This window comes from Stegodyphus dumicola, chromosome 11 (assembly GCF_044657685.1).
Source record: "Stegodyphus dumicola isolate Sdum_Otavi_A_Nest chromosome 11, ASM4465768v1".
In the NCBI taxonomy this organism is placed as follows: domain Eukaryota; kingdom Metazoa; phylum Arthropoda; class Arachnida; order Araneae; family Eresidae; genus Stegodyphus; species Stegodyphus dumicola.
Genome location: NC_140778.1, coordinates 87,110,157 through 87,135,253, shown reverse-complemented (window position 1 = coordinate 87,135,253; position 25,097 = coordinate 87,110,157). Strand labels below are relative to the sequence as shown.

At 31.7% G+C, this 25,097-nt stretch overlaps 1 protein-coding gene across 2 annotated transcripts in view; it reads right to left on the bottom strand.

Moving 5' to 3' along the window:
* Positions 1 to 7,333: 7,333 nt before the first annotated feature.
* peng (Pumilio and CPL domain-containing protein penguin) overlaps positions 7,334 to 25,097 on the bottom strand; it is a 70,290-nt gene continuing 52,526 nt past the window's right edge. For both annotated transcript variants that reach the window (XM_085826960.1, XM_085826961.1), the window contains exons 12-16: positions 20,548 to 20,690; positions 17,543 to 17,688; positions 17,307 to 17,456; positions 11,107 to 11,197; positions 7,334 to 7,509 (exon numbers count right to left, since the gene is read on the bottom strand). In XM_085826960.1, coding sequence (XP_085683086.1) covers positions 7,383 to 7,509; positions 11,107 to 11,197; positions 17,307 to 17,456; positions 17,543 to 17,688; positions 20,548 to 20,690 — 657 coding nt within the window. In that variant the 3' untranslated portion in view covers positions 7,334 to 7,382. The remainder of the gene's footprint in view (positions 7,510 to 11,106; positions 11,198 to 17,306; positions 17,457 to 17,542; positions 17,689 to 20,547; positions 20,691 to 25,097) is intronic.

Genomic DNA, 25,097 nt, shown 5'->3' with positions numbered 1-25,097 from the left:
GCTGAATTAAATGCCCAGTTGCGACGATTATGGCATTGATCTTCTTCAGAGCGTCATAAGTGACCTACTTGATTCTATACCAAGCCATGTTTCGGCAGATGGCTATACTACTTACTAATCTGTAATCTTTTTCATGCCATAACTTCTCAAGAAAACGATCTTTTGTTTTGAATTATGTAATCATTTTGTTATCTCCTCATACACTATATACATGTTAAGCTTCATGATAGTAGTTAGTTTCCTCCTGAGTGCATAATTTTTTTTTTTTTTTTTTGTGCCAGAGTGTAATTACACTCAGGGGCGTAGCTAGAGGGGGCATCAGTCCCCGGGCGCAGAATCCAAGGGGCGCCAAACTGACGTTACGACATTTTAGAATTAAATATTTTCCATCCTTGGCAAGCAGTAGGGGGCACGAAATCTTCAGTTGTCCCTGGGCGCTGAAAACCCTAGCTACGACTCTGATTACACTGTAAATTAATAAGCTCATTTTATAAATTTTTTTGGCTCGATATTCATGTTAATTTTTAATTGTAATGGAAAATAATATAAACTAACATCTTGAAATGTTTGCAACACCGTACTTGCCGCAAATACATAAGTGAAACGTCTTCCCTGGCCCCCAGTTTGAAACCACTCTTCTATTTCACGGTACTGCTTTATAATAGCACCGTTTCATTGAGATGTCAACATCTGTATGAAGACACTCACTATTTACCCAGATATTTGTCAAAATGCCGTAAAATAAAAGAGGTCACGTCACATCTTTATGAAGATCATAAGGATCCCAACATCTCTATGAAGATATATATGTATACTTTCAACTTAAAAGCCATTATTTTCTTAAAGATGTTGACACCTTTATACTTGGAAACTGCTATGCAAATCAGAGTTTTGCTTATTCTACGAGTATTAATAAGGAAATAAACTAACATTCTGTTTGTATTTGAAGCCCAGCATAAAGGTGTTGGCACCTTTATGAAGGCTCCTTTTTTGAGTTAAAAGTTGTTCTTCATGTGCGTCTTTACTGTGGCTCTTGTTAAGGCCTTGGTTACACATATATTGTGAAGGCTGTTGTCTTCCTGAACAGCGGCCAACCTATATTTATTTATTTTACAAATGCCAAACATTAGCGCTTAAGCCATTAGTTCACGGGCTCTCCAATACTTTTTAACAATGAACCTCTTACCGAGAAAGTGCAATACAATTATTTAAATGCTCAAAACTCCTAGGCTGATTGGAGTCGCACAAACTACAGTTTGGGGAATCCACCACTCCAATTCTGTAGAGGTGGTTTCCGGTCAGACATCTAAACACAGCTACTGTTGTCTTTCTTGGAAAACTGGGAATGAAAGTTGTCTCTTTCCCCAAAAGCCTCCAACTCTTATTCATAGCACGTTGAATCATATACTGCTTAAGATTTTTCTTAAGAGTCAGGTTAACGAACAATTTAGTCCTATGAAATGAAAGCAGTCGATTAGTGCATTGCATTATGAATGTTTCTTTCTTAGCCAAAGTATCAGCTTTTTCGTTTTCCACAATATCCAGGGTGCACTACAAGAAGGCCTGCTACGTTACGCAGCCAAACTATATAAAAGTGTTGAAAACGTTATCACACAGCAACATTAACCCTTTGCGACGCACTATATGTTAACGTCGGAATTTAAATAAAAAAAGTTGTATGCAGTCTATTTAGTCCTAAAGGAGTATACAGGTAAAAGTTTATAAAAATTGCACTTACCGTTTTAATTCTGTGGGTGTTCCATGAGGTGGAACACTGCGCTGCCAGAGCTTTTAAAAGTGTGACTAAGCGAGCATTGCAGTGAAGCACGAAATTGAGTAGAAGTATTTGTATAAGAATGAAAAAACTCTGTATTATGGCTGTATACATGGTTTCTAGGATACACACAATATTCTTGAATATATATGGATAAATGAGATAAATATCTATATACACAAGTCCTATATACAAAAATATTTACAAATTTTCCTATTTCTTAGCTTTGTGAAATTGTTCAAAGCAAGTCACACCTTTTTGATGGAAGCACAAACCAACTACGATTAAAATAATTAACTATGATTAATATTAACAATAAAGAAAAATAAGCCTATAATATATACATACACGAAAGTTATCTACACAATTATTGAAAATAAACGGGAATGAGACTAAAAAGCGACAGCAAAATATTCGCGCACGTCTAAGTAAAGATCAGTCAAGCTACTAATAAAATTCTCGCCTAAAACCTACTACCAAAAAATTCGAGATGCCAATATTAAGGCTTTCATAACACAAAACACACCTCACCCCTCAATACTGCTTTGTTTGAATTCATCCCCCCGCCAAAACAATGGAAACAGAAAACGTAAACAACGGATATTCTATGAGATTGCTAAAGGCTGTGTTCCCTCTAATGGAACACCCGGTGTAATTCAATGATTCTGCGTATGGTTTTTGTATGAAAGATTAAAAAAATATAGAACAAATAATTTGGAGTACAGCCAGCAAAATTATGCCTAATTTTTTTTTTCCAAATAAAATTTTTTATATCATTAAAAAATAGAGAAAATTACTTGAAAAAAAGTGGATTTTAATAACACCTAATAAAAGAAAATTCTGTGTCTCCTTGTGATATGCTGCTATCTACTGTTTAAAAAGAAAAGTTCAAAGTATATTATAAAGGCATTTTTATCTATTTACGGTTGATTTTAAAGGTTTCAGAAGCGATTCAACTTAGGTGTTCCATGTAGTGGAACACTGAGCCGCAAAGGGTTAAAGAAGGTGCCTTATTTCAATACTTACTTGTGGTTCTGTACACAGTATGTTAAAATTTCATAAATGCAAGGTATTAAAAAAAGTAGATTTTAAGAATTTTAAATCAATTTTTTTCTTAGACAAAGTCTTCTCACACCTAATAATAACAATTATTGTCAGAGGTTGTGGTATATTTACTTCACCTCCTTGGTCTTCTTCTGCTAGAAAAACATGGCAGTACGAAATATTTGTTTAAACTTAGATTTTAGTGCTGTCCACTAGAAATTTTCTGCTTTCTATATAAACATAATTCAATGTGTTGATTGATGTATATTTATTGCATGAAAGAAGTTGATGTTATTGTTTTGAATTAAAAAATTTCAAAGATATTTCAAAGATAACTACCATTAGAATAAACTAAATTAGAACATCATCACTGGCAGACTGAAATAAGGTAAGAGAGTGACACTTTTGTAATTACAGCCAGTGATGATATAAAATATTTCTAATATCAACCCAATAGAAATGTTATGCTCACAATGTATGTGCATTAAAACATATGCCATTCTCCACATCAACTGATGATTGTTCAATGGATGAAAAAATGTGAAATTTCATGTTAAGGTAAAAAGTTTAATCATAAAATTTTCTTTATTTTATTTTTATAAATGAACTAAATTTAACAGTATCACTGACAGGCAAAGAAAAACAGATAATGGTATAATTAATATTATAATGAATATTGTAACAAATGATGCAAAATAAGAATAATAATTCACTGCCACTCATTTATTGTGTTCACAAATTGAAGATATCCGTGCATCAGGTTGAAAAATAAATTAGTATGTGCAACTGAAGCTTCAGTTACAATATAACAATTCTTTGGACACAGGATGCAAAATACTATTGACCCAGCGTCTATAATTAAAAAAGATGACTATGTGCAGTATATTGTTACGACTGTCTCTGAAGCTCTCCATAACACAAATGGCATGATAAATGCCATTGTTGATGTGCCTAAGGCCCACCAGAGGCGAAGCGGTAAAATCACTGAACATTTGTAGCTCCAACTTGGGTTGGATTCCAGGCAAATGGGGTTTTCCCCATGTGTAACATGTATAAGAGCCAGTTTTCCTTAGAAAGTTCTCCAAGAAGGAATCCCTCCCCTAAGGCAGAAAGCCCTAGTGTGCTTTGCCATATCAACTGCACCTTCATGTGTATGAAAAAGGAATATCTTCCCCCTTCTTGAAAACAGCTTTGCAAGAAATGCTGACTTTCCAAATCTTCACCCTTTTATTATTGCAAATGGGTAAACACATCTTTTTTAAAATTAGTTCACTTGCACACAAACATTTATATTGCAATAGTGAAAAATAAATAAACTACTAAAAGAGGTAACAGAATTCTGCATAAAACAGAAAAAATTTCATGTCTTAAGCATCTAAAATAACAGAAACAGAAAATATTCTTTAAAAAAAAGGGGGGGGATTTTAAAATGTAAAAATTCCAGGTGCATGTAATAAAATATATGCCCTTTTTTACAACTTTAACTGATTAAAAATTTAAATGCTTTTCTATCCCAGTAAACACATTTCACTTGTTCATTTGCTCTAGTAACAAATGAATTGGATAACATGGTTCTCGACTAAAATGCATAAACAATACAAAAAGTACCTTTCGAACATTTTTGATGATGATATAAATCTGTAAAAAATTTAAAAAACTAATAATGAACTAAGAATTTTAGGGATTAAAAAAGCAGTGAATTTTTGCATTGTATAATGACTGTGTAAAATGCTTTTGAAGAAAAACTGCTATAATAAAAGCAAGTAAATAATAGCTTAGCCCCATGTTTCATTGTTTTACTTTTAATACAAAATGCAGGTACAATAGAAAAAGGAAATGATTTTGTTAGATTTATATTTTATTTTTTGCAATTGTTCTTTTATTTGAAAGTGTGGTTGTTAAAAACAAATTGTTTAAATAATAAAACATGCTAATATAAGTTAACATAAAAACTCAAGACCAATCCAAGAATTAAGTTATGTGTAATGCAAAAAGTGTCGCTCAGAGTGAACTTTCCTCTCACCCTCAAGCTATGTCATTAGAAATATAGAATCTTATTGATCTGTAATAATTAAGTGTTTTTGATGTATGAAACATCTTCAAAAAAAGATTCTGAATTTTTCCACAGAAACAACCCATGTAATATTGGTCTCTCTGGCCACATCATTATACTACATTCTCATCAGTTTGTGTTATTCAAATATTGGAATGCTCACGAGGGCTAAATGCCAATTTTCATGAAAGACTTTCAAAGGGAAAATGGCATATATTCAACATTACACATAGAAGAAACCATGAAAACCAACCATGCCCCTAGCCAGCTACTTCACCGGGCATCAAACTTAGGTTCAGTTTTCAACATCATAAATACTTTATTTTCTCACTCACAGATTGATGATAATAGACTTGATATGAGCTATTTCCATGCAAAAGTTGAACAAATACGATCTTGAAACAAAATACAACCATTCACCACTTCATTTACTTTGTTGGGTGTTAATACTTATAATTAAGGCTATTATAAAGAAGTAGACCTAGAATAAAAGCCTTTCCACCTGATAGTGACATCATGAACTGGTGGCTGACAGCCACAGTTGATCACCAACAACATTTAACACTTATAGAGCTATATCCACATAGTTTCAATTGAATAAATCATGTATATATGCACTCATATTAGGAGAATAGCAACATTATGTAGAAATCAGGACCAAATGAAACTTTCAGGAAATGAAAAGCATCTTTGGTACGTGATGACAGAAATGCAGAGTAATAACACACTCTTTTAGAATGCCATCTAATTAAATCTACTGGAAATTTCAAGCAATCAGTAAACTGAGCTTTCTAGAAAATTCTTCAAAGTACTTCTTATTGAATAGCTCTGATAATTCTGAACATATTTGACTTATTATTAATGATAGGTCCTGAAGTTCTAAAAGCTCATGCCACAATATATAAAGTTAGCACCTTATATGACCTGAGTTGTCTAGTAGTTGAACTACTAAAACATGGCTGTCTTTTAAACTTACTAATAGCCTCTGCCATAACTTCCAAATGTATGTGTAAAAACATTTGGTGCATTACAAGTTCACTCTGGCAGCAAAATCCAAATCATGGCTGTTGAATTTTAAATGTTATTGAAAAATTTTTATGAAATTATATTGAGAAAATTAATCTCATAGTTAAAATTTTAATTACAAATTTATATTTCATTTGTATATTCTTAATTAATGTGGTTGTATTTTTAAAAATCACATTTTTGACAGAAAACAGATTTCAAACTTTGCTATAGAAAAATGTCTAATGCAAACTAATACAAAGTTTAACCCCCCCACCAAAAAAAACTAATACAAAGTTTAAAAAATCATTATTACTGCTTTCATTTGAAGGATTTAGGCCCAAATTTGAGAAAATTTAACATCTATTCCACCTCTATTAATAATAATTTAAGCAATGTAAATCATAATCTGAAAACTTTATACACTAGAAACAATAATTTTTACTATATTACTATTATCTACATTTGCAAGTGCATTTATTTAATTCCTAATTTTTTAATATCTTTCCCTATAAAAGTGTAATTAAAAGTTGGCTCAGTTATGCTTACTCGTTCTCAAACATCAACTATTAATCGTTTATATATTGTCTATAAGTCACAAATTCCATTTTTATTTAACTGATGGTAAGAAATATTTTAACCTTGTTGTTATATATCAGTTAAAACTATCAATGAGTGCAATATATGCTGAAATTTTTAATAATCACATTAATGCTCAACAAAGAATTCTTCTAAGCATCAGAGCCATAACTATAGGGCTTATATTCAACATTATGAAACAGAAAAATTGGAGGAAAACTTATTACCTTAATTTATAATCTTCTAGCATTTTAAAGCCTTTAAAGGCATATGCTAAAATAGTTTTAATCTAACTGCACTTGTTAATGATGCGCATTTTTAATTATATTTGCTGTTAATTGACTTTTTGTCTTCTCATTCTATTTCATTCAAAACTTAAAGAACAAGACACTTGAAAGTTTTAATGCAAATTATGTGCCATTTTTTTACTCTATTTTCCAAAGCTTCTTTTAAATAAAAAGATATAATTTACAAAGAGAACAAGTTAAAATATGTAAAGTTAACAATGCTAATTTCTTGTTTAAGATGCAACTTTGCAAGCAAATAAAACTGCATTCTAAAATGTGTGAATTATTAACTTGACACTACATTTTAAGAATTTTGTGATAATTATTATTTTAGTATTTTTACAACTAATGACTTCCAGTTTTATATTTTGATTATTGCATTATTTACAAAAAGTACTTATTGAGATTATTATACTCAAACTGAAATACATTGAACTCTCATTAATATGAACAACAGCTGCAGTCTCAGAGATATCAATAGAAAAAGAAATGGTTTCCAGAATACTTGAACAATTGTGTTGGTTCGTACACTGATTCCTACATCTGATTTGATTGTAACAAGAGTTGACTGTAAATTAAAAATGCCATAAGTTTTGTTTAAAAAAAATTTTTTTTTTTAATTATACAGTAATATTTACAATCATTCTTTAAGTTTCTTCAAAAGTATTTCTGCTCCTTTGAAAGACTTCTTTGCTAACTGTTTCTTATAACCATCCATTTCTTCTTTGACTCTATCAACAACTAATGATACTGATGTTTCTAAAAGGCTGCAAAGATAATACATTGTACAAATTAATTTATCAGTTATTTCTGAGTTATTATATATTTCATACAACAAAAACAATTTTCTTCAAAATAACTTATATATTTAAATGACCTAAGCAAACTTCTAATTTTAATCAGCTATAACCTTTATTATTAAATTTCGGGGCTTCATCTTTCTGTCTAAGAAATAGTGCTATAAATCTAAACTGCATCATTCAGATTAATCATGCGATCTTAAGTAACACTTACTGCAGATGCCTCTTGTCCAATCACCAAATTGTAAACCAAAATGTTTGTCTTCCTTCTTCCTTTGCATTACTACTGAGACACTCTCTCTTCTGGCTTATGCTTTCCTCCTGTTAAGACACTGCAGCAATGTTCTATCGCTATAGTATCAAAACTGCAAATGTTCTGGAAATAGGTACGATTGGAGTGCCAAGTGAATTGTGGCCACCAAAATATGAATTTAAATAAATACGGAATTTAATTCGGCTCGACTGTTTATTCTTCAAAATGGATGGATGCTCTAAGCATCAAGTTCTTCAAAATGGATGGACGCTCTAAGCATCAAGTATCTACGCCATCAGTACTTCTGCACTTCTATGTCTTAAGTGTCCTTACATCAATGCTTTCAAATTTTATTAGTCACATTTATTAGTCACCATGGATTACATGCTAATAACCTCAAAGGAACATTTATTCCTTATTTGGGTTTCTGTAAAACAGTATCTGCGAATTCATCATTCTAAAAAATATGAAATATTCAAAAATGTTGTGCTATCATTACATATATATGTAATAATAAAATTCCGTAGTCAAAATTACTCTTAAAATTCTAATTGTATGTTCTTTTCATTTTTAATAGCGATGTTCTCTTATTTGAAAGTACGTGGAATTAAATCCACAGCCCCGTAGTCAAGTTGTTTTTGCCGCCTTTTCTACACGTACAGTTATAGAATGTTCTGGAAATATTTAAAGCGAACTGGATTGGCTGACGTCATTTCTTGGAAGCTCCGACTTTCTAGAGGCTATAAAAGGACCCGCAAAAGAATATCGGGGCTTTTTCTTAAATGTCACGATGCAGTAAACTTCATAAAAATGTTATTAGTAGTTCTTTTTTTTTATTTACTCCGGATATCTGATTTTGTAACTGCTATTTCTCCTGAACAATAATAAATGGATCCTGTTTTTTAAACTTATCGTCCGATAATTTAAGCTACGACTACATTTATGATTCTTCAACAATTTATTTATTCCTGATAAAAGCTGGTACATCATATATATATATACAAACACATAGACAGGGTGAGTCAGAAACACAGTTACATGTTTGAAAAAAGTAGTATGTTACTGTGTATTGTATGAGGAAATGCTGAATAATATATTAAACTCAAAACCTAATTTTTTAATTTCAAATCAAGCTCGCATATTGCAGCTTACATCACTAACCAAAATGAAACTAACCTACAACATGAAGTTAAGTTGCACCATGAGTGCTCGTGTTTGCATTCACTTATGCTGCAACAATCATTACACAGATGGACAAGTGCAATATGGATGACTGCAGAGAATGATTATGAAGCCACACAAATGATCAGATTTTAATGCAGCATTTTTGTCACTGACTGTTAAAAGTGGAGAAAATGAGTGTTTACAACAGGAAACATTATGTGGGGAGAACCTCTAGGACTCACAACAATGCGGCAGCATTAATAAGTAAGAAACATTCACTAATGGTATTGGGAGAGGGGCAATCTGACTGCTTGAAGAAAAATAAGGGTGTAATTTTTTTTTACTTTAAAATCTTCTTAAATTTTATAAAACCAGGAATGTTTCTGTGTACTAAAAAAACTAGTTTGAAAAATGTGGAATAATAGCATGTTTAAGGGTAGAAGAGAATACCTCCCCCACGTTTTGGACTTAACTTTCCCATTACAATTTTCTGTAATTTAAAATTTAATCCAAGTTTTTTTCTATTCTGTTCTGTCTAGGCTAAGCTAGTAAATGCAAAATATAGTTAATTTTTTCCAATTAAAATTCATTTAAATATAAAATATCTGAATTATGCATGTGTTAGCTCAGAAACAAAATAATTTTCTTTTACATTTCTCGATACACAAACCCCATAATGAAGATGCTCTCAGAAATGCAATCACATTTGCTTTAATTTAAAAAAAAAATTTTTTCATGCTTTTGGAGTGATCTTTGAGTTTTGTGGTATTTACATAGTTATTTCTCCAACTTGGAAACAGTTTGTATGTTTATACTTTGTGAAAGTAAAATGCAATATCACTCACTCTCTTGTTAATTAATTTATTTTAAATACTACATTTAAGGAAATGAACATTTTATGGTAGATTTTTAATTTTATTTAAAACTTCATCAAAGATTACAGCATGCCACTCATTTTCATGGTTAATAAAACTTTGGTAACATATTTCCAAAGACTAATGAATTTTTAGACATAACTGTTCTAACTATGGAAAAAAAATAAAAAATAAAAAATAAAAAAAATAATAATATTAAGAAATTATTTATTCAATCATGCATGAAAGCACTGAGCCAGTCAATTTTAAACCAATCATTTATTAATTAAAAAGTCCCCTTGAATAAAAATGACGAGTAATGTGGTTATTCAATTTACTGACAGCTGTATATTGCAGAGATATTCATATAACTGAGCAATGCAAAAATTTAGTTCTTCAGTGCAGAATGTATTACATAGCACATCTTATGAATCATCACAAATATTTTGAATGTTAATATTCTGTAATTGACTAAGAAAATAAAAACATGTGCATAATTCTATGAAATACATATAAAAACATATGCACAACAAAAACTCAGCACAGTTTACAGGGAATATAATAAAGACTATTGTTTTAACTAACATGTCTTTATAAACAGTGAATCTCTGCTTCTTATTTAAGAAAGAAGAAATATGCACATAAACATGTACATTAATGCTAATAAATAATAGGGTTTTTGCTGAATTATTGTTATAAAATTAGAAACACAAAATGTTTGAAAATATTTTTTCACACTGTAGCAATAGATGTTTTCTATTTACTTAAATAGCAGGTGCAACATTTGAACTATAAAAAATAGTTTTTCAAGGAATATGATAGGACCTTCAACCAAACCTCACAATTGGTGGTAAGTTCATTTGCCATTTTCCATAAATACACTTGCCTTTGAATAGTCAAATTTCAAAACTGCTGTTAATTATGGCAAGTTACCATTTACTCAATGCGCTTGATGCTAGTATTTGATATGAATGACTTTATGAAAAATAAAATCTATTAGTTGCAAATAAATGCAGAAAAATTACTTTGGGTGAGAACAAAACAAATTAAAAATTACTTTTTCTTCCATTAATTTGCAATTATTCTATCAAAAATATTGAGAAGTAAAACATACATATTCTTGCAGCCAATATCTTACTTAGTTTCATAGCTATCATAAAAAGTTAAGCAAGATGAAGGGCAAAAATATATATTCTAAAAGACATTAATATATAAGAAATTTTTATCCTAAAAGACAAAAATATATATTCTAAAGACATTTATAATAAAATCTTTAAAAAACAAATTTATTACCTGACCAATAAGAATGCTCCTCTATTACACTCTGCCCAAGATTTCATTACACCCTGAGGAGCAGTTTTCACAAGAATCTCACTAAAAGTTGCTAAAATATAAAATTTGACACATCATTACATTTTTTTCAGAAAATCTATACCATATATATTTTAAAAAATTTAACAAATGATAGTAATATAGGGAATGGGATAAGATTAAAGCATCAAAAAATTAAAATAGGCTCACAGCTGAAAAAAAAAATAATAACAGCAAGTCATTTAACATTGTTCTTAAGTTTCTAGAAATATACACAATTTCAGAAAATGGTAACAGCTTAGAACAATGGTCTCAGAAAAGCAGCCTGCATGTGGACCTTGAAGTACATTTACACAATCTGCGAATATATTTCCCACAAATCAAATATACTATTATGACTTTAAAACTCATTATGACAAAAATTTGAAGAAAATGTTTTAAGATTTTAATGATTTGGAGTCCAATTTTAAAGCATATTCACTTCCAAAAATAAATTGAGTACAAATGGATCTAATTAACAAATAGAGACAGTATAACTCTTGTTCATAGATTTAAGATACAGACTTGAAAAAGTTTCATTTCTATTTGTTAAAAGATAAATACTCTCATTTATGAATTATAGCAATAAAAATATTCATTTTGTTTGGGAGTGCACATATATATGAACAGTTTTTTCACAGTTGAAATGAACCAAGTCGACATATGAGTGTCTACAGTTCGTGATAAAAATAGTTTCTAGTAATTTTTCTCCCCAGTTACAAACTTTATAAAAATTAAATGCTATGAGGCATTGTAGCTGACAGTTGTAGTAAAAAATAAAGAAGTTTATACTTATCAAATACACATATTTCTTTTCTGTACAGATCAAAGAAAATTTAAAACACAGAAAGAAAGACACTATGTTGTAATTATTTATAAGCAAGTTTTTTTTTTTTTTTTTACCTGGAAAGTTTTCGTAATTTACAAATACACTAATTTTTTCTGCACAAATCAAAGAAAATTTAAAATACAAAGAGAAAGACACCATGTCGTAATTATTTGTACTGAAGTTTTTTGTTACTTGGAAAGTTTTCGTAATTTGTTTACTTGAAGTTTAAAATAAATTATTTAGCATTTAATCTAATATTTTAGAATTATTCCAAATAAATATTAGTCTGAAAATATAATATTTAGCTGTCAATACATTTGAATTAGAGTGCAACTAACAGAAATTTGTTACCTTTAGATTTCAGACAGAAAATAAATATAATTTTAAATTCTTTCTTCACATCATTACTATTACTATGCATGTTTTGATAAATATTTAGTAAATAGAATTTAATATTTAGTTTAAAATATTTGACTTTGTTAAAAAAATCTGGCTTATCAACTGCTTTCAGATTGCGCTTTAGGCTGAAATACGAGTTTCAGACCATTGGTTTAGAGCACGGGATACAATAAAAATATAAAAAGGCTACCATAACTCACATCTGAAGAATATTTAAGACTAATATAAAAAATATTTAAGAATAAATTAAAATGCTTTTTGGGGTTTCAATATATAGTGGAAGTAGTTAGCTGATTTATTATAAAAATTACACATAAGAAAAATAAATGACTCATTTAACTATTAATTAATTATGAAGCAACACACAGTATCTTGATGGCTGAGTGTTTCACTGGCTGATTGAATTACCAATGTTATAGTTCTTAGCTTCTACTAAATACACTGCTGGCCATTAAAATGCAATACCATGAAGGAAAGCAAATACAAAAAAGATATTTATTGCACGTAAACTGTATGGCACAAAATGATTAAATTTGTAAGCATTTTGGAAGTTTACAAGAGTGCGAAATTAGCAGAAACAGCTGCCACCCCTGGAAGCTAAAATGGCCCTTATCCAATTAGGCATGGAGTCAAACTGGGCTTGGATGACAGAAATGGGCAATTCGTTCCATGCTGCTTCAAGTCTATGCCACACTTCAGCAACTGTATTCGTTGGAGAAGGGTCGCGGGCCAGTCTCTCAGCAACCCATGACCAGATGGGTAACAGATCTGGGGCCAGGGCAGCAATTGAATACCTTGTGTATCGAGCAAGGTCAGATCACAACGTGCAACATGTGTTCTTGCATTATCTTGTTGGAACATGGCGTTTGGAGGCCTCGAAGACAGAGCACACCCACTGGATGTAAGAGGTCCCAAATGTACCAATCTGTGTGTCTTGTATCCAATGGCTACCCAAACTATCCACAAGGTGCAATATATTGTGGCCAATATTGAATGCAAGCAGACAACATGCGGTTTCTTCGGACACTCCAAACATGTAATACTTCACACAGAACACGCCATCAGAATACTTCACGTAGAACCAGGGCTCGTTTGAAAAGGTAGCACTGTGACACTCCTGTACCTAGCTCTGTTGTTAGGTGCACCACAGTCGCCGCCTCTCTCTATGCTACATTATTAAGGGAAGTCAAAGTAATGGTCACTCTGCTGCAAACATCGATGCACCTTATGAGCTGATACTTGGCATGCTGCAAACATGCCCATTTCCTGACTGATGGTCTGAGATGTAGTCATACAGATTTGTCAAAGCTGACTTCACACTATGTCCGTTCTCTGTGGCATTAGTCATAGGAGGGCGTTCAGATCCTGCATGCTGTTCAGTATGACCCTCAGCAATCCAGTGATTCCAAATTCACATGACAGTATTTGAAATGTCGACCAGTGCAACCAGCAATATCATGAAATGATAATCTACACTTTCGATAAGATTTTTGAAACTGTATCGAATTTTGCAACTTGCTGGTAAGTATTTCCTCTTCTTATTCCAGGCATAACACAGTATTCTGATTAAATTCCAACCTTACACAGCATTTTATGAATGAGAAATCCACTACACAACTTTTTTTAATGCAGTGCTTCAGATGATTCTCCATCCTGTGTTGTCTAAATGTGCTGAAATACTAATCATTTGCACATCCCAACTTCTTCCTTTCATGTGATTTTGAAATTCATCAAATTATTCCTTCCTCCTGGTCTTGCAATTTTAATGGCCAGCAGTGTAATAAAAGATATTTGTGCGTGTATACATGTATATTACATAGTCCAGATTCAAGCTCAAAATTTGGCATACCTGATATATGGGTGATGAATATATGCAAGTTTATTTATTTTTTTTCTTTCAAAATTTGATTTAGATTTCTCTATTAATGGATGTTGAAATGACTTGTTTGGATTTTTCACTGCCAATGCCAATGATTACAAGTTATGGAATGCCTATGGTTCAAAACCATCTTCATTTAAATTAATAATCACAAAATTTCATTTTTGTACCATTGGATAAAACAAAATAAAAATATTTTTAATGAAAATAATTTTAAATCTCACTTAATCAAACACCTTTCAGCAATTCTTGGGGGGAAAAAAAAAACCACCTTTATACAGCTTTATATCTTCTTTCATTTTTCTTTAAATAATATATTTATTATTTTTTTACATAGCCTTTTACAGAGCATTGCAGAATAAATAAAATCCAGATTATGCACTGTCTTGAAATTTCAGAAATTATAATACCAACACTTCCCATTTTTAAAAAACAAAAATAATCAAAAGATAGTAATTACCGTATTTGACAGCATATAAGACGCACCCTTATTTAGACAGCCACACACAAGGAAAAAAAGTTTCAATAGCGTGGTTCCTTTTAGTTCTCACGTTTCATAAAAGCCAAATAAACAATTATTGAATGCAATTACCTTCAGGTATAAGACTGTGTCCTTCACGTATAAGACGCAGGTAACTTTTTTTGAGACCAAATTTAGGAAAAAAAGTGCATCTTATATGCTGTCAAATACGGTAGGTAATTTTCTAAAATATTTTAAACATGCCACATTAATATTATAAACAGAGCCATTTTCTTCTTAGTGATATTACCTACATAGACAATCTGGAAAAATCCTAATAAAGAAATTATAAAAATTTGGATTTCATACTATCATCTATAGACTGATGCACTTCTAATAAACTTTGAACAAATTAAAGTGCTCAGCATTTGAACTGAATTATTTCATTATGCAAAGCATATTAGGGCTGCATGCTTAAGCAAGGGATACTTTTATGGAGAGCTTCCTAACAGAAACTGGTTTACATTTAAGTCATACATGGGAAAAAACATAAAAACACTATACAGTCACTCATCAGAATTTGAACCTGGGATGAGTTACCAATGTTTAGGTATGATGAGGCAAAAAGAAAAGGGGATAGTTCTATATCCCCCATTCTGTTTGAACAAGCAATGAAATTCAACTTGCTTTTTACCTGTCTTGGAAGTACAACTTAGGATATATATTAGATTATATAGCTTTGCTCTAACATACATATCTTGACACAGAGTTTTCCTGAAATGATATATACTTTTTTTCCATATTTTGATTTTGTACCTTTAATAATGCCAAGTGCTAAACTTCATATAAAAAAAAGCATAAGTTTTTTTTTTTAAATTTATTTTTAAATTAGCACCGAAATTTGAGCTTGATAATGTTGACTGAGTTTTGCATCTCTTTAATAACTTTTTTTTTAATTTAACTTCTTTTCTTTCTTCTTTTATAATCTGGAATTTAGATTTAATAAAAATAACATTCACTCTTTTTTCTAATTTCTTAAAAATATTCTTAATCTTTAAATATTTTTAAATAAATTTTTGGAAAAAAATTTAAGTTATAACTTCTAAAACTTTGTATACCATCTTTAAAATAAAATAAAAAAGGAAGGTGAAGGGCTTGCATCCATTTACATTACATATAGTATGATAATGAATGTACTACTGGAATTATCTAATTAGGAATGTTGCATGAGCATCAAGATTCACTTCCCTTATCAGTAGATATTAAACGATAACACTTATCTAACTGTTGATATTCAACAGATTTCTTCAGTATTTTCACAAACCATATAATTGTGTGCGACTTATAAATTTCATTTCCTGAACATGATTTTTATTCTTGAGGAATAAAATGACATTTTTCCTGCTTTGAGCATAAAATATTCCTTTACTTTGGCATGCCATTGAAGAGGAAGCATGCTGTTCTGATAATGAAGGAGGAACTTTGTTTTGTTAGTAGCAATAGAAAATATTTTGTTAGCTGGATTATTTTGTGAAAATAATTAAGGATATATGAAAAAATAAAATTATCTTTCTCTTGCTTTGATATATATTTGGTTTCCTTTAAAAAAGGAGGGGTCCAAATATCTGTATTTTGTAAAAGTCTGGATGGGTTGTGGTCCCAGTTAGTCTGCACATATGAAGTTCCGTTACACATTTCTATAAGTTATCACACAAAATTCACTATGCAACACAGGTTTTTGTTGACGAAGAATGGCATTTATTAAATAAATTTGCAAAATTACTTAGTATGAGTATTTAGATGGCCTTTGATAATTCTCTGAGAGGCACGACAGGCTTTATCCAGTCATGAGAAGTTTTGTTACTCAGCATATATTAGCCTATAATTAAGATTTACTTTCTTTAATAATGTAAATATCATCTTAATGAATGCAAGTTTATGAAAATAGAGAGTAAAATAAGTAATTATAAAGCTAAGATAGTAAATGCTGTTTGAATATCTTGTCTTCATGACAGATCTAAAACCCTGCGCAGCTCAGAAGGTTAAATAAATTTGCATAATTACTTATTTTAATGGTAATTTTCATCATTACAATTTAGATTAATAAAAAATATTAAAAAACAAAATGTTTTAAAAATCAATTTAACATATACACAGTGACACATCGCTTGAAAGGATAAAAGAGGTTATGCTATTCAAAGATTAAACAGTTTATATATATATATATATATATATATATAAAACTAACGATATCTCTTTTTTTAGCAATGTTATAATTTGATCATTTATATAATAAACTCCTGAAACTATGCTTGGTTATCTGCAGATTAAATTTCAATGAGTAGAAATGAATTTCCCATTAGCAGATTGTCATGGGACCAAATCTTTCATCCATTATCAGGAATGTCTATAAAATGGGAGTGCATTGGATCTCTAACTTTCAAGAGTCTAGTGATTCAGAGCTGCCAGTTAATGTAACCATTAAAAGACATTTGACAGTACTGCAATTTTCATGTTTGATACACTGATATTTAGCATGATCTTATGAAACATGTATTTTATGAAACCATACTTACAACCAGAATCCCGTTCTTTATCCTGAATAATTAGTTGTTTATACATGAAACTGGAACCAGCATGTTCAATAGCATGTGTATTTTTAGTCTCAGAGGTATAAGGTACTGCAGCCAATTCAGCTATTGCTTTGAAAGCTTCAGATTTGTCTCCTGAAAAATTAAGACAATAATTCAATACTTACAATCTTCAATCAAAATTACTCTTAATAATATTATATAATAATTAAGTAACTTACCAACTGCAAACTTTAAGACTGTTGCAACAAAAAGACAGAATGCATTATCTGTATACATCGTGCGGATATTTGATACGATTAATTCTAGAAAAGGCCCAGAAACATATGATCTAAGCTCAGCACATCGCACTTCTGCATCCTTTTTGCTGCAAAAGTATTAAAATACATAATTAAATGACAAAAATACAAAGAACTAATGAACTATTATTGATTTATATAGAAATAGCCGCATTATTATATTAATTTATATTATCAGATAAACAACATTTTATCACGAATTCTTAACAAGTGATACATATTAAAGTTTTCAGCCAAACTGTAATGAATGTAAAGTTCTTCTCGTTGCTAACATTTATTTCTTTGAACTTTTGTGGCAACACTGCTCTCGTGGCAGTTGAGATCGTCAGGGCAGCAATGAAGAGAGCTTGTATTAGTTCTTGAAATGAAACTATGCAACAGTAATTGTAAATAATTCTGCACATTAAAGTTTGTGTTGTGAAAATTTTAAAGCAGTGTACTAATTTGACGGATATCACAAAACATCGTCCACCAAGCCAGAGAAGTTCGAACTGTTTTTAACACAAAAATTTCAAAGGCAAAACGAAGAGTGAAAAAAAGGCTCCCATTGAACTCTCACAAGTAACAGTCTTTAATCGAAAACGAGAATATATCAAATTGCAGATTAGGAGAATAAAGTCATTTTTACAAGATGAAGTGCCACCGGATATTACGGATATTATTCAAAAGCTTCATTGACCTTGGAACATGTGACATAAGCTTTCAAAAACTTCTTAATCCAAATTCTATTGCAAATGTTAACCATCCTCTAGCAACTGTAAAATAAAATTACCATCAAATAATCTTCTTGAGTTCTCAGGTTATATGCTGAATGGTTATCATTCAAATCATAGTTTATGGCATTAATTGATATTAATCATCAGTTGTCAGAAAACAAATGTTACATTATCTTCAACCAGCACTCTAATGCAAAAAAACTAATTATGGTAAATGATTATTTGAGGCATTGAAAAAAATTTTTGAAAATACACAGTTGCTTATTATAAGCCATATAAATGAAACAAAGTTAAACGTGAATCCACATCTAATTTAAGACAGATGCTTGATAAAATCGAAAGAAATTTTCAATCATTAAAACAGTTGGAATTACAAAGAAACCCTCTTTGCGAAACTATTTTAATATTTTTCAATTCTATTGACACTTGTAAGTTACACGAAATGGAATAAGGTTCTGAATAACCAAGCTGGGAAAAACTCACCGGATTTATAAACAAAAGATGCCAAGTTTTGGAAAATGTAAACAAAGGTATGGAAGGAAATTAATTTAAACAAGAATGAACTCCAAAATTCAAAAAGCTAATAATGAAAAATGACAAACTGTATATCAGGATGCACTGAATCACAATCCATTTTCAGATGTAAAAAGTTTATTGATTCAAATGCAGGCAAGAGAGATAAAACATGTAGAAAATTTAATTGGCATTGAGATCGTCTTGGCTGCGATGAAGAGAGCTTGTCTCTTTAGTTCTCAATATAAAACTATGAAACTGTACTTGTAAATAATTCTGTAACTATGAAACTGTACTTGTAAATAAATCTGTATATTAAAGTTTGTGTTGTGAAAATTTTAAAGCTGTCTACTAATTTGATGGATATCATGAAACACAAACTAATAGTAAAAACTGAAAAGAAGAAACACCAGATCTCAAAGGCTTAGACAATCATAAGCTAATGTCATGCATTGATGGTTATAAAAATTTCTTATAGTGCAGGAGGATGAAATTGAAATAGCATTATGGTGTTATGAAATTTAAAAAAAAAAGTAAAACTTTCAGGAACAAAAAGTATTAGCATCAGTTCTTGAACACTGGTTGCATGTATTTCCAAACCATGAAATTTGGAAGAAATTTGGAATCTAAATTTCACACTACAATAACACACTGAACTTTGCATCAAAAGCCATAAAGAAAGTACTCTACAAATAAAAAAATTAAATTTTGAGGGAGAAAAAAAGAGAATCAGAATTATCACCCATGATTATTCTCATAAGTATTTTTTTTTAAAAAAAACTTTTTTTAATGTTCAGTGAAAACAGAATGAATACATCAATGACACAATAGCAAAGCACTTTAAGCACATCCAAATGAAAGTAAATGCACTATTACCAATTACGACGAATAACTACACAATACTTTATTAACAACAAAATAATAATAATAAAACAATATTTTTGTATTTATTCTAACAGCCTAGCAGCTAGGCTTTTTGGAAGTTGCTCTTAATGAGCTGCATTTACATAGAAGTTATCAGTTAAATTTGAATAATGGTTTTTGCAGTCTTTACATTCATAACGTTGATATCTACATCATTAAAGGAAATAAAACCAAAAAATATTTTAAGCTATGAGATAACATGCATAAAAAAACAACAAATCTGATCACAGGATAAAAGTAATCATGCTACTGAGACGATTAAAAAAGCCACAGCAAAATTTCAATTAATCAACAATTCAAAGGGCGGAAATTTTTACTTTAAAAAACCATAAGCAATGATGGTATTAATAAAAGAGCAAAAGGTTTAAATCTTCATATGCTTATCAGTAACATTACAGCAGTGAAGAAAATAGAAAACATTACTATTTAATTCACTGATGCTGAACATTTTACTAACTTTAAGGGAAAAAAAAGGGGGGAAAGCCTAAATAATTCATGAACAAAGTGGACTTATTAACAAAGAGGCACTAAAAATTAATATCTGTTAATACTCATGTCTTTTTAAAGGAATTTTTAACTAACATTATAAAGTTCTATAAAATAAAAATAATTTAACATTTAATAATACTTGTTCTTAAAATCTCAGAGTAGAGACCAATTATGCACATTGAGTGATTATATCTCTTCTCAGCTTTATGATAAATACTGTCACAATATATTTTTTTAAAAAAATTTCTTGAAATCAATTTTATTATCAAAGAAGCACAATTTTACCTTATTGCATGTTCATCTCCATATTTAAGAATAGCAATCACATCTGGGTGAATAAAATGAGGATCACGGTGATTAAGCAAGTAAATCAAAACTTTTTTGCCATGAACATTTTTAGAAATTTCAAATAAATTGCTGATCAGTTCCTGAAATGGCAATCTAAATTATAATATACAGCATTACATTTAATTCCAAACACTAAAAGTATATACCTAAATTTTAACAAGGTTTCAGTTAGCACCATTATCATTTAAGATTTTGCATATAAGTCATGTTAAGTGCAGTAGTACTGTTGTATTCTTATTTAACTATGTTCTAAAGTCTAGCATGAATAATACCAATATGGTATTAATTTAGCATGCATAAATATGGTAAACTTGAATTAATAATTATGCTTTTAATGTTATAAAGCATAACATTAAAAGCATAATTATTAATTCAATTTTATTCTTTCAAGACATTAAAAGTTCTCAATATACACTGGTGTGCAAAAATTAAGGACGAGACGGTTTTTTCAATATAACTTTGTACAAAAGCTTTCCAAATCAACACATTTAATACCGTAAGATCCCTAATACGTAAGGACATGCGTAATGTAAACAACACTTACTACAAGAGAAATCAGAGGGATAAAAAGAAGCTTTATTGAAAAAGTAGCATGGAGCGCAATGCGACTGAAGGCCGAAACATCCCTGTGATGGGTGTCCAGCAAGAAACATCAGAGATACAGTGATACTTCATAAAAGTAATTAGTAACTGTACAAAAGCACAAATATTCATTATATTCTATTTAAAACTATTCTATAGTTGCCAAGTGCTTAAGGCCATTGAATCTTGGGAGGTTTAACACAGTTTCAGTCCCATATGAATGGGCTGGTTGTTCCATGTGTAACACTGTAAGGATCTTAAGTTTTACTAACGTTTATTTTATTTTAAATCTTTACTATCACTTCTTATTTTCTACTTCCGGCCAGAATTATAAGCGTGAAGGAGTTTATGCAAAATTGTCTGGCGAACGCCAAGTATTTAAGTGTGGCCTTTTTGCCAAGCAGAGAGAGGAAGCCGTGAGTTCGAAGCAGGCCGCTTACCTTAGAAGTTACGCAGTTGCTACTTTGCCTTCCAGGCCAGAGGTTTTAATCCTCTTGATAAATTAAACGTATTGTAGTGTTCACAGTCTCTGTGCTACATACGCTTTCTGTTATTATAAGGCCAATCTTATTCTAAAGTTAAATTAGAGTTTAGTTTTATTTTGATATCTTTTAAGTTAGACCCCGAGTGGAGGGTCATTGTATTCCGAAGTACGGAAGTCATTGTATATAAAGAAAAAAAAATAAAGGGTTTTGTATACCCTTCGTCTGTATCCTGTCTACTTACTACAATTAGTGAACATAGCTTTAGTAAGCTCTCTGTTCTAGTCAGGTCATTGTATGTTTCCGAAGAAGGTTAGAAGAAACATTGAACCTGATAGTGGCGCCGGACGAAGAATAACCATGGCCGAGTTTCAAGAAGAACCTGTGCTGCCTGCAGAAACAGCTCAGAATCCAGAAATGCCAGCTGCCGCCCTGGAAGGATTTGGGTATATTGTCCAGACCATGCGCGCTTCGATGAAACCAGAAGCAACGTTTAATGGAAACTCACAGGTAACCAGTTTTTTGGAAAAATTGGATGACCACTTCATGCTCTACCCCGTGCACGAGTTTCAAAAAGTTACCTTAGCTACCAGCGCTTTGAGGGGCCAAGCGCTTAACTGGTTCAAATGTATCGGCAGAAGTCTCTTGGGTCAAGCAGGAAGTCCCACCTATACCTACGAAAATTTCAAGACTGCCCTACTAAAAGCCTTCCCTGTTGTAAGGGATCGTGCGAAATTAGAAACAGAACTTTTCAGTATATATCAACAAAGAATGGAAAACATCTCGAGCTTTATTTTAAGAAAAATTCACGTTTTCAAGCTCTTGTATGGAAACCGTCCAGATCCTGAAATAATTCAAGTGATTTTGCCGAGGTTACTACCCCAAGTGCAAGACTTTATTGAATTACGAAATCCGACTACACTGGAAAAGTTATTTGAGCTAGCAATCCAGTTTGAAAGTAGAAGAACGGCGGACGTCGAAAGAAGACGCCAATATCAACAGCGAAACCAATTTGGTACGCCAAGACTACAGCAAACTCAAGCACATGGCTACGGAGAAAAAGCGAATCAGTGGGCAAGGAAACCCGAGCATTCAAAAACAGCCGGCGAACGTCGACAGTTCAATAGCAACCCAGGAAAAAAGTCTCAAGGCCAGTGGAGAAAGAAGGAAAGCACCGAAAGGAAAAATAATTTAAACTAAAACGGATTTCTGCTGACGAGAGGGTGCGGAAATCCGAAGGCCACGAAAACCCCTCTTCCTACAAGTTAAATACAGTAATGGTGAAAAATTTAACTCTTCCGAAGATTGAAGTCTTGGTAAATAATATCCCGGCCACCGCACTCCTGGATACCGGCGCGCAGTGTTCCTGTGTGGCAGAAGTCTTTTTTAGAAAGTATTTTCGGAAATACCGCATATATAATGCGGATAATACAACAGTATTAGCGGCGCAAGGAGAACAATGTAAGTGCGTAGGTAAAGTACCTTTGTACATCCGTATCAAGGACGAACAAGTAAAGGTGATGTTTTTTATAGTAAAGAATTTGCAAGCACACTTAATACTAGGAATAGACTTTCTTTCAGACGCACAAGCTACACTGGATTTTAATGAAGCGTCTCTTAAGCTGACGATGAAACCAGTGCGTGTAGAAAAGGTTGAACCGCCAAGGTTAAATCTCGACCACCTGCCTAATGACGAGCAAGATAGAATCCGACAAGTGGTAAGTGAATTTGCTTCCTTATTTAGTGATATTCCAGGATTTACCCAGGTTACTAACCATAGTATTGACACCGGAGATGCATTGCCGGTTCGTCAAAAACTATACCGGTATGATAAGAATAAGGAAAAAATTATAGAATGGCATATTACCGATATGCTACGTAAAAAGATCGTAACGCCTATCTCAAGTAGTTATGCTAGTCCGGTGGTTTTATGTAAGAAAAATAATGATTATCCTTTGGAGCATCCAAAAAGGTGGAGATTCGCTATTGATTACCGTAAATTAAATTCCATAACGAAATATCCGGTATATCCGTTACCGATTATAGAAGAAATTTTAAGGAACATAAAATCAACCAAATTTATGACAACTTTAGACTTAACGAATGGTTATTTTCAAATAGGGATCCGGCCTGAGGACGTGCCTAAGACTGCTTTTATAACCAAGTCTGGCACTTATGCATTTTTGCGAATGCCGTTTGGCCTTTCAGGCGCCCCAGCAACATTTCAGCGATGCATGGACATTGTGTTAAGACCTGTTCTCGGAAAGTCCACATTTATCTATTTAGACGATATCATTATTACTAGTGATAATCTAGACCAACATGTACAGGATTTAAGACAGGTGTTTTCTTTATTAAATGAGGCCGGTCTAAAAGTTAATGTCGAAAAATGCAAATTTGCAGCCCCTGAATTAAAATATTTAGGTTACAAAATATCGCAAAAAGGGATCGAGACAGATGAATCAAAAATAATCGCTGTACAAAAGTATCCGACTCCAAACACGGCAAAGAAGCTCTCTTCTTTTCTAGGACTTTGTTCATATTATAGGTCCTTTATAAAAGATTTTGCGGCTATCGCTGAGCCATTGTTAAAATTAAAAAGGAAAAAGGCAAGATTCTCGTGGATGGCCGAAGCCAATAGTGCTTTCGAAATATTAAAACAAGCATTAACGCAAGCCCCTGTGTTGAAATTTCCTGAAAAGGATGAAAATTTAGAAATTTCAGCGGATGCTTCGGATTATGCGGTAGGAGCGGTACTTTCGCAAAATCAGCAGCCAGTGGCATTTTTTAGCCGAACTTTAAATCAAACACAAAGAAACTATTCCACGACCAAGAGAGAGGCACTTGCAGTTCTGTTAGCAGTGCAAAAGTTCCGAGTCTATTTTGGAAAGGCGCCGATAACAGTATATTCTGATCATGCGGCGGTAACTAGATTGTACTCTGGAAAAAATTTATCCCCAAGGTTAATAAGATGGGCACTCAAGCTGCAAGAATATAATCTGGTAATCAAGCATACCCCCGGAAAGGAAAATATCGTAGCAGATGCCCTGTCACGAATTAAATTAGACGAACAGGGTAATACCGTAAAAGTTGCAATGCTGACAGCGTGTACAATAAATTCCCGAGAAACTGTAATAACCGAACTGGGTAAGGATCCTGAGTTTGGAAGTATTTATGAGTATTTGAAGGATCCTGAAAATTTTAGCCACCAAGATATTGTGGCGATAAGAAATAGGGCGGCCCATTACGAACTAATAGATGGTCTATTATTTTATACAAAAACTACGAATTCCAACAATGAATTTCGACCTGTTATCCCAGCTAGTCTTAGATTAAATATCCTGCAAGAGCTCCATGACAGCCCTTTAGCTTCTCATGCTGGTATTCGAGAAACTACTCAACGCGTACGCGAGGCAGTCTACT